Below are 10,531 nucleotides of genomic sequence, written 5' to 3' on the forward strand. Positions count from 1 at the left end.
ACCTGGGTGTTCTAATGCATGAGCTACGAAAGGTTAGGATGCAGTCACAGAAAATAATTAAGAAGTCTTATGGAATGCAGAGTTCAGTATAAAAGTTAGCATGTTATTATTCAGTCATTGTTGAGACCACATCTTGAATTTTCTGTGTGGCTTTGTTCTCCCTTTTTAAATAAGGGTATAATTGTACTGGAAGTGATTCAAAGGGGATTTATTAGATTGATAGCTGGAATATTCTGTCTTGTGTGGAAAGATTGTATAGACTGGGCCTTTTTCCAGTAAAACTTAGAAGAATGAGGGTGATTTGAATCAACTTTATCCAATCCCGAATGGTCTTGACAAAGTTGACGTGGAAAAGATGTTTCCTCTTAAGTGTGAGGGCAGAATTAAGGGGCATTGTTTAAAATGTTAGCAGGTGCACCTTTAGGACAGAGGATAAGGAGTTTTCTTTTCTCTCAAACAGTTGTGTGATTTTGGAACTCAGAAGATGGTGGAGGTGGGTTCATTGAATATTTTTAAGGCAGCGGTAGATAGGTTCTAGTCAGGCAGGAAAATCAAAGGTTAATGGGGATAGAAGTGAATGTGAAATTCAAAACACAAACAAATCGGCCATCACCTTATTGAATGAAAGAACAGGCTCAAGGGTCCAAATTACCTACTTCTATTCCTAAGATGAATTTTCCGATGTACGCAGAACTTTACAAAAAAAAGCTGTTTCACTGATAACACTACAATATTCATTGGTGTTGGCTGTTGCGCTCCTCCATTCTCAAGTGACAAACGTATGCCATAATTTGCAGGAAAAATAATTATAATAGACCACAGTGAGGTTTAGGAGCAGAGTAAGCAATGACTAATATTTATCACCTTCGGTGTTTTGCCCGTTGCAGAACCATAAGATCATAAGAAATAGTAATGTGTAGGCCATTTGGCCCCTCGAACCTGCTCTGACATTCAGTAGGATCATGGCTGCTCTGAGATACGTCATATACATTTTCTTACCGTTCCCCCATAATCCTTTGTCCTCCCACTGATCAAGAATTTATCTATCTCAACCTTGAATATACACAAGGGCCCTGTACCCACATCTCTCTGTGGCAGAGAGTTACAAAGACTCAGAACCCTCTGAGAGAAGAAATTTCTCCTCATCTCATTCTTAAATTGATGCCCCTTTATTCTGAGACTATGCTCTTTGGTCCTAGCTTCTCCCATAAGGGGAAACATTCTCTCGGTATTTACGCTGTCAAACCACTTAAGAATCCTATATATTTCAACGAGATCACCTCTCATTCTCTAAATGTCAATGAGTAGAGTTTAGCCTTTGTTCATATGACAATCCCTTCATATCGAGGATCATCCTGGTGAACCTTCTCTAAACTGCCTCCAATCTGATAACATCTTTCCTTAAATAATGAAACCAAAACTGCCTGGAGTATCCAGATGTGGTCTCACCAGCACCTTATACAGTTGCAGTAAGTCTTCCCTACTCTTGTATTCCAACTCCCTTGAAATAAGGGCCAGCACTGTATTAGCCACCTCGATTACCTGCTGCATCTGTGTGCTAGCTTTCTCTATTTTGTGCACAAGTGCCCCCAACTTCCTTTCTGCAGTTTTTTTTCCATTTAAATAGTACTGCTCTTTTGTTCTCCCTATCAAAATGAACAACTTCACATTTTCTCACATAACACTCTGTTTGCAAACTTATTGCCCACTTACTTAACCTAACAAAATCTCTTGGTAAACTGCTTGTATCCTTCTTGCAATTTGCCTTTCTTACTCTGTAAATGTGGCTGCAATCCGTTCACTTCCTTCCACCGGGTCATTAATTTATATTGAAAACAGCTGCAATCCCAGCACTGATTCCTGACACCATTGTTACAGGTTGCCAACCTAAAAAAGAACCCATTACCCCCACTTGCTGATTTCAGCCCATTAGCAATTTTCTATCCATGGTAATATAACTACCTGCAACTCCGTGGGCTCTTATCTTATGGCTTAAACTTTTGCGAGGTATATTGGAGGTCCAAACAGAATAAACAGAAAACAGAATACTGGTTGAGACTTCTTTGAAAAACGCCAATAAATTAATGAGACATGATTTCCATTTCATGAAGTCATGCTGACTCTGCTCAATCAGATTATGATGTTCCAATGTTCTGCCATTACTTCCTGAATAATTGATTCCAATGTTTTTCTAATAATAGATGTTAGGCTAATCAGCCTATAGTTGCCTGCTTTTTACCTCCCTCCCTTTTGAATGGCAGTTTTCCAATTCTCCGTTACTTCTCCAGAATTCAAGATTTTTGAAAATTTATTTCTGTAGCTACTTCTTTTAGGATTCTAACATGCAAGCCATCAGGGCCAGAGGATTTATCTGCCTTTAGCCTCATTAGTCTAATACTACTTCTCTAATGATGGTGATTCCTCTCTCGCACCACCATATTCTTTTGTATTAAAGAGATGTTCAAAGTATCTTCCACCATAAAGACTGATGTGAAATATCTGTGTAACTCTCCTGCCATTTCTTTGTTCCCATAACTATCTCCCCGATTTATTTCCTAAGAACATCGATGATAATCATTGAATAAAACCAAAAGAAATTCAGAATATGGCACATTTAATCTAAACAGTATCATTACTCTGTCAGCTGTAAATAAATTTTGTTGCTGTGCCTAAATTGCTGGACTGTAAAACTATAGAATGCATGGAGAACAAGAAATGGTTAAAACCTAACCTTACTACTTTTCTACTCAAGTGTGGGAAAATATTGTAAGTTAAGGTGACCCAAATAGATTAATTTAGGCCCTAATACTAAAGAATTGTGATTAATAGATTAAATCCTTGCACAGAATGAACCTGCATTTTAAATGAAGAATGCTGTGCCAATACTGGGACCTTGACTGGATTCTTGATAAGTAAACTTTCCAACATAAAACCTATGTTTGCACTCCCTCTTACATTACTTTCTCTCTTTATATATAAGTTGAGAATCTACACACAGCTGGACTGTCCTGATCCAAGTGTCAAGTGCAACCATCCTTCCAGTAAAATGGCAAGTGCACTTTGGAAAATACAATACTTATGTTGAGGAATCAATGAATTGATTAAATTGCAAGTAATCTTCATTGAACTAAATATATCTGACTTATGCTTCTATGGGAGTATGAATCTGCAAATGGGATATCTCTCCATCACACTAAAGACCCTTTATCCATCAATGATTCTATTCAAATACTCAAGCTCCTCGCAGGAGAATCCAGTGTCTAGACTTGGGATGAAGTTAGTACTTTAGTCCATCAATTAATCAAAGAAGCAATCAGGTTAGTGACATTTTAACAGCTCACTCTGCCTCTACCAAGCATCAAATCATATCAAACATTATCTCTGAGTTGGAAAAAATCTCTGTTTTAATTTTGTATAGATTTGGATTACATTGCTATGGTATGTATGCTATGTTTTCTGCTTGCATTTCAACTGATCTGTTACACTTTAGGAATTCAAAGATATGTGTGCCTCTAATTATTTTTAACTCAAAATTGCAAACTAAACAGCTGATTAATCCTTCAGGACACTCCTGGGTCATCAGTGGTATTTTGGCTATTAGTGACGAGGGGGGTTGAAGCAGGATCAATCTAGCAAATTAGAGATAGATACAAAAGCAACATAATACTACAAATGCTGGAAATCTGAAATAAGAAAATACTGGAAAAACTCAGCAGCTCTGGAAGCTCCTACATTGTGAAAAGCAGTGTTGTCATTTCAGGTTGATGGACTTTTTGTTAGAACTCGAAAAGGTTAGAGATGTGATAGGTTTTCAGCAAGTGCAGAGGCAGTAAAAGAAAGGAGAGAAATGAGCCAAAGAGAACATATTTTGATAGAGTAGAAAGCAACATAGGTAAAATGAAAAAGGGGTAATGGTGTAAGACAAAGAGGGTGAGAATAGGACAAGAAACATGACAGGTCTTGAGGAAGCGTAAATGGCAATAGCAGAATCATCAACAACAGCTGATGAGGTCCAAAACCAAAAATCAATCAGGATGGGTTGGATTTCAGAGATTTTAATCTGGAATTGCTGAACTAAATGCTCAATCCAGATTGCTGGAAGTGTATAATCATACTAGCAGACTAGTTAGAGGTGTTGCTTGAATCAGTCATCTAATATGAGTTTGATCTCCAGAACAGGGGTAACTGCACTGTGAGCAACATGCAAACTGACAGGACTATGGGTTTTAACTTGTATTTCAAAGGGATCTTTGATATGGGAGGAAGTAAAAGGGCAGGTATTGCATCTCTGATTGGGCAATCCTTTTCTTAGAATAGGCTAACAACAGTGTCTCATGTAAAGTGACTGTCCTCCCATTCTGCTTCCGGTTAGGACTCCACATGATTTTCCCAGTTTCTTCAGCTCCATCACATCTATTCTGAGACTGTCAAGTTTCACACCAAGGCTTCCACTATGTCCATTCTGATGAAATTACATTGAACTGAAATGTTCGTTTTTTCTCACAGACACTTTCAGACCTGATGAGCAGTTCCAGCACTTTCAGTTTTTCAACATCTGCAGTATATTACTTCTGCTTTTAATAGATTTTGTTTTCCTTAATCATCATTGTGGGTAGGGCCTTCAAACATGTTGGGTCCATTTTCTACACATACTTTCACCTCTTCTCCTCTCTCTGCAAATGAGGAATCCCTTTGTCCTTGTCTTCTATCCCACAAGTTTCTACATGCAATTGACCATCCACCACCGTTTCCATTCACTCTGGCATGATGCCATCAACAAACACATCTTAACCTCCCTTTTCCTCCCTCAATATCAATCCAAAAAAACTGTTGCTTCCATAATACCTCAATCCACTCTTCAGTCACCCACAACACTTCTTCCCTTCCAACAGCACCTTACCATAAAAGTTCACCTGCCATTTTACCTCATCCTTCCTCACCGTCCAAGGTCTTAAACACTCATTGTAGGTGAAATGACAACTACTTCTATATCCTTTCATTTAATATGCTATATTTATTGCTTATGAATTGGTTACCTCTGCATCAGGGAGACCAAACTCAGCTTGGATAACTATTTCAAGGAATACCTCTGTTCGGTCTGAAAGCATGAGTAGGCATTTTACGGCCTTCTGGAATTATACATTCAGTTAAAAAACTTCAGACCTCTGTCCTTTTGTTTTTTGATTTTTAGACATTAGCTATTGCTGATGATTCTGTTAATGCCATTTATACCTGTACTAGACCCATACTTTCCAACTTTCCTTGTCCTATTACTACACCTTTTGCCTAGTAACATCATTCTTTTTGCTATTTAATCTTACACTCTATCACAGATCTTCCCTTTTTGTTCTTTTCCCTCACCTCCTCCTTTTGCCAGCTTCTTCACTTGCTGAAAACCATTTACATTCCTAACTTTTCCAGTTCTTGTTAAAGGCCATCAACCAGAAATGTAAACTCTGTTCCGCTCTCCATAGGTGCTGAGTATTTTCTGATCTCTTAAATTGGATGTTGACTTTGATTTTATAATTGAAGTGGAACTTTGAAAATGGAACAGTTAGTGTTTTGTCAAGGTTCACTAGGGAGTAGTGCAGAGGATCCCTGGAAGTTCTGGTGTAAGAACAAATACTAGGTCACTCACCACCATTTCCTGAAATATATATGGCGTGCACCATAAATATGAGTCTATTATGATGCGTGTTTCCAGAAAATTCTGGCCCTCTGTAATTGGCCTCACAAAATCATAGATGTTTACAGCACAGGAGATCATTCATCTGTGCTGGTTAATAAAGCTCTGACTACACTCTTCATAGCTTTCCTTTCAATAGCTTTCTCTAAGCTTTTGCCAATGCACATTCGAAAGCTACCTGAGCAACCTCTATGATAAAGAGGCAAGTGGTGCAATGAGGGTAATTATTCCTCTCATTATTCCACTTGCCCTGTACAAAGGTGTGTGATTTTCCATTTGATGCCTTCATACAATGATGTAACCAAGAATTGCTAACAGCAGCAGCAACAGGTTGAGGGGTGACATTATAGAGGTTTATAAAATCATTAAGTGTATAAGTCAGGTGAATGGCAGGCATCTTTTCCCTAACGTTGGGAATTTCAAGATGAGGGGGCATATTTTTAAGGTGAGCAGAGAAAGACTTAAAAAAGACATGAGAAGCTTTTTATTTATGTGGTGCACATGTGGAATAAACCACTAGAGGAAGTTCGTGGATGTTGGGTACAATTACAACACTTAAAAGATGAATACATAAATAAGAAATATTTGGAGGGATATGGGCCAAGCACAAGCAGGTGGGATTAGATTAGTTTGGAATTATGGTTGGCATGGACTGCTTGGATCCAAGGGTCTGTTTCCATACTGTATGAATCTACGACTCTATACAGATTCTAAGAACAAAATGTTCCATTTTCAATTACTGCAGTCACATCAATCCAAATTGTGACACCTCACGTTTCACTTATTTCCTTATGGTGTACAATAAAGTCACAACACATTCTCAGAACAAAATGTTGTCTGAGCTGGTACTTCCTCATCACAACATTGACAGTGGCCCATTGTGAAAAGCTGCAGTTGAAAGCTGGGGCCCCCGAGCTCCATTGATGCCTTCAACTCAGTCTCATTCTTAGGTCTATTTGTCCCTGTCCATTGCAATAGCAACATCATCTCAAAGGTTATCAAGGACAGAAACGAAAACAGAAGTTGCTAGAAGCGGTCAAGTGTTCTGAGGAAGGGTCACCAAACCCGAAACGTTAACTTTGATTTCTTTCCACAGCCAGAGGATGTGGTGGAGGCTGGTACAATTGCAACATTTAAGGGGCATTTGGATGGGTATATGAATAGGAAGGGTTTGGAGGGATATGGGCCAGGTGCTGGCAGGTGGGACTAGATTGGGTTGGGATATCTGGTCGGTATGGACAGGTTGGACCGAAGAGTCTGTTTCCATGCTGTACATCTCTATGACTCTAGATGCTGCCAGACCTGCTGAGCTTTTCCAGCAATTTATGCTTATTGTTTCTGAGTTACAGCATCCGCAATTCTTTCAGCTGTTGTAAAGGATAACTTGTGTGCAAACATTGCACCCCCAATTTCTGAGATGACCTGCAATAAACTTTCCTCCTTCCTCTTTTCACATTTCCAATATTTTACTTGAATACAAAGACATTTTTTATCAGTGCAACTCGCTACTACTGATCGATGGAGGAGAAATCTTTTTAATCCTGGAACTTCCGCGCCTCAAGCCGTTTCCAGAACCGACTCCCACTTACTGCCTAGCCAGGCCTATTGTATAAAGTCGAGATTAATGTTTGCACAGCAGGGATCTTCCTAACTAACCATAGAGAAATGAACCGCCAATGATCATGGTCGAAATAAGCAGACCATCCCTAACCAAATGTTAAGAAGATCTGTTACTAGGACATCCATGAATTATAAAAAACTGCTGGGCACCTGAACAGTTTGCTATTGATTTCTCGCCCAGTCGCAGCACCCTACCCTCTCCCTTACCTTGGTGAGAGTTTCTGCCTGTTTAGGGCTCAGGTCGCCGACTCTTCCGCTCATTGCAGCTTCTGTCGCTCATCTGACAACTGGCTTCTGGTTAATATTGCTACGCTCCGCCTCGCCCCCTGACGCATGGTAAAGCCTCCGCTCTACCATCCCTCCCTCTGCTGGTCTGACATATATACAGTACATTACAATGCATCCACGTACGTATCCATCTCATTTATAGGGAAAACGGGCTTTGCTTCAAAACATGAACTGTGCCACATCATTTGAAAGAAGCAGATTTTAAAATTACAATTGTACCCTCTGGTGGTAAAACAAAGCTTCCATTTTAAACAATCTTCTCTATTTCAAAAAGTATCGGTGCGCACTGAAGAGTAGCCATTTAATTTGGATACAGGATCTTCCCAGATATATGCTGACAATACTCAGGTCTACCTCTCCGTCATTCTACCCAATGCCTTCATTACAGCTGTCCTATCTGCATCAAACAAAAACAGAAATTGCTGGAGAAACTCAGCAAGTCAGGCAGAATCTGTGGAGAAAACAGTTAATGTTTGGAATCCAGTGACCTTCTTCAGAATAGCAGTCCAATCACTATTAGCAAGTTTTGAGAAGATTTGTAGCTCAGATTGAGGTTCTGGATGTAGGTTGGCTCACTGAAGATGTTACCTAGTATGGTGACGAAACGTCTGAAAATGAACTTCCAGCTCAGCGAGCCAACCTACATCCAGTCCTATCACTATGTTTACCCAATACCAGTCTTGGATGGAGAGCAATTTCAAATAGCTAAACTTCGGAAAGACTAAAACCATTGTCTTCAGCAAATGCCATAAACTCAGTATCTTTGTCATCAATTCCTCTTCTAGTTTCAGGATGATCCGGACTGCTAAAAGTCTCAATATTTTATTCACTCATAAACCGAGGATCTACATTTAAAATGCTCTCCAACACATGAGCTGTTTATTTTCACCTCCACCTCCATTAAACTGCCAGCCTCTACGTCACTTCAGTCCAGCATCTTACTCCCATTTAAAATATCATCCCTGCCTTTTTCACTCTAAGTTCAACTATTCAAATTCTGGATCAGTGGTGCTGGAAGAGCACAGCAATTCAGGCAGCATCCAGATGCTCTTCCAGCACCACTGATCCAGAATCTGGTTTCCAGCATCTGCAGTTATTGTTTTTACCTCAACTATTTAAATGCTCTCCTGTGTCAGCTTCTCATATTTTTCACCCTCTTATAAAGTATAGGTAACCAATGTTCCTGTATTGTCCCATTCATCCATTTCCTATTGGTTACTGTACAAAATGAATTTCCAAAAAAAACCAAAAACAAACTGTTAGAAAAGTTCAGCATCTATGAAGAGAAATCAGAATTAACGTTTCGGGTCGAGTGATCCTACTTCAGAACTTAGGATTCTGATGAAGGGTCACTTGACCCAAAACGTTAACTTTGATTTCTTTCCATTAATGCTGCCAGACCTTTTCCAGCAATTCTGTTTTTGTTTCTGATTTATTCCGTTTTCAAAAATATTATTTTGCTCCACCCACTAATAAATAATCCACAAAAAACTTGTTTCCCATGTGCTTCATCTCCATCTGCATCATGTACCTATACCATATTCCAGCAAAATGAGGTCCTGCGATCCTATATCTTTCCCAGTGCCCCTTTTGATACAAAGCATACAAATGCAGTCAACTTTTAGGGCTGATCCAGTCTTTGCTGTGTAACATTCTCAGAAGTTTGTATTTAAGCTCCACTCCATGGGTTACAACAGGCAATTCAAGTTGGCACTTCAGTGAGGAAACAGAGTTGCAATGTCAGAGCTTCACCATCTTTTGGGTGCAAAGTCACATCGAGGATTTAAGTACTCTCTCAGGTGGATCTAAAAGATCACATGCACTAAAGAGGGACAAGGCAAATTTTTCCTACTGTCCTGGTCAATATCCAATATACCTTCAACCAACTTTACAACACAAATTTTGTGGTCATTTATCTCACTGGTGTTGGTAGGATTTTGTTGTATGCCAATTGGCTGCAATGGTTCCCTGGAGTACCATTCTTACTCTTATCAGTGGGTCATTGGCTGTAAAGTGTTTAAAGGAAACTTTAGATTATGAAAGATATTATATTGAAAAAAGCTGTTTCTATTTAATTGCAGATGAAGGTTTAATACAGTTGATGATACAGCACAATTGGTTGTCAACTTACAGGAATAATGAATGGTTGCTCTATTATTGAAAATGTCTTCCTTAATTATCTTCATAAATCAAAATTAAAATCTATCAGGCTATAAACATAATCCACTTTCATTGAAACCTGTTTATAAATCAACATAATCAATACTTGTTCACCACTGAAAAATTAAATAACCATACTGATGAGTCCTGAGTGAAACATTAAAAGTGCTGATAACCAAGATTTTTAGCAATACTATTTCACTGTAATTTTTAAAAATTGAAAATATTATTTAGTATTGCTCCTTGTCAACAGCTCTGCAGATTTAATTTCCCTGGAGTTTTTAAAATTTTCCAATATTACCTGCTTTGATATAAACATTAAACAACAGCAATCTTAAGAACTGAAGGTATATGTGGCATGCATTAAAAACATAAAAAAACATAAATGTCTCTTGCATCAGTTGTGGTAAACAATGGTCAGATGAAACAGCATGAAGCTTTTGAGTTTTAGCATGCTGTACTTTGGAGTTGTAAGATGTGCATTCATGGCCACAATTCTCACCATAGTAAAAGGGAGATGTAGCAAGAGAGATCAAAAGATGTATCAGTCTCTATTTTCCATCAGTCTGTCCTGATAAACCAATGTTGTTCAACAGATTTTGATGCTCCCAAATGTGTGGAAATTAGGTCACCATATTTTCCAGATGATATGAAATATACATAATCAAATGTGTAATATTGGGGGATTTGAACCATCAGTAATCAGTACATTCACTGCTAAAGTCAAGTGAATAGATTGAAAACGGCTTTACAATGTAACAGATCCACAATGCAAAC

The 10,531-nt window shown here is 38.6% G+C and overlaps 1 protein-coding gene across 1 annotated transcript in view; it reads right to left on the minus strand.

The window, feature by feature from the left end:
* The window catches only part of LOC122562641 (SEC14-like protein 2), a 62,180-nt gene extending 54,551 nt beyond the window's left edge, over window positions 1-7,629 (minus strand). The window contains exon 1 of the mRNA XM_043715662.1: window positions 7,514-7,629. Coding sequence (XP_043571597.1) covers window positions 7,514-7,567 — 54 coding nt within the window. The 5' untranslated portion in view covers window positions 7,568-7,629. The remainder of the gene's footprint in view (window positions 1-7,513) is intronic.
* Window positions 7,630-10,531: the final 2,902 nt, after the last annotated feature.

Source organism: Chiloscyllium plagiosum, chromosome 25, assembly GCF_004010195.1.
Source record: "Chiloscyllium plagiosum isolate BGI_BamShark_2017 chromosome 25, ASM401019v2, whole genome shotgun sequence".
Lineage (NCBI taxonomy): Eukaryota > Metazoa > Chordata > Chondrichthyes > Orectolobiformes > Hemiscylliidae > Chiloscyllium > Chiloscyllium plagiosum.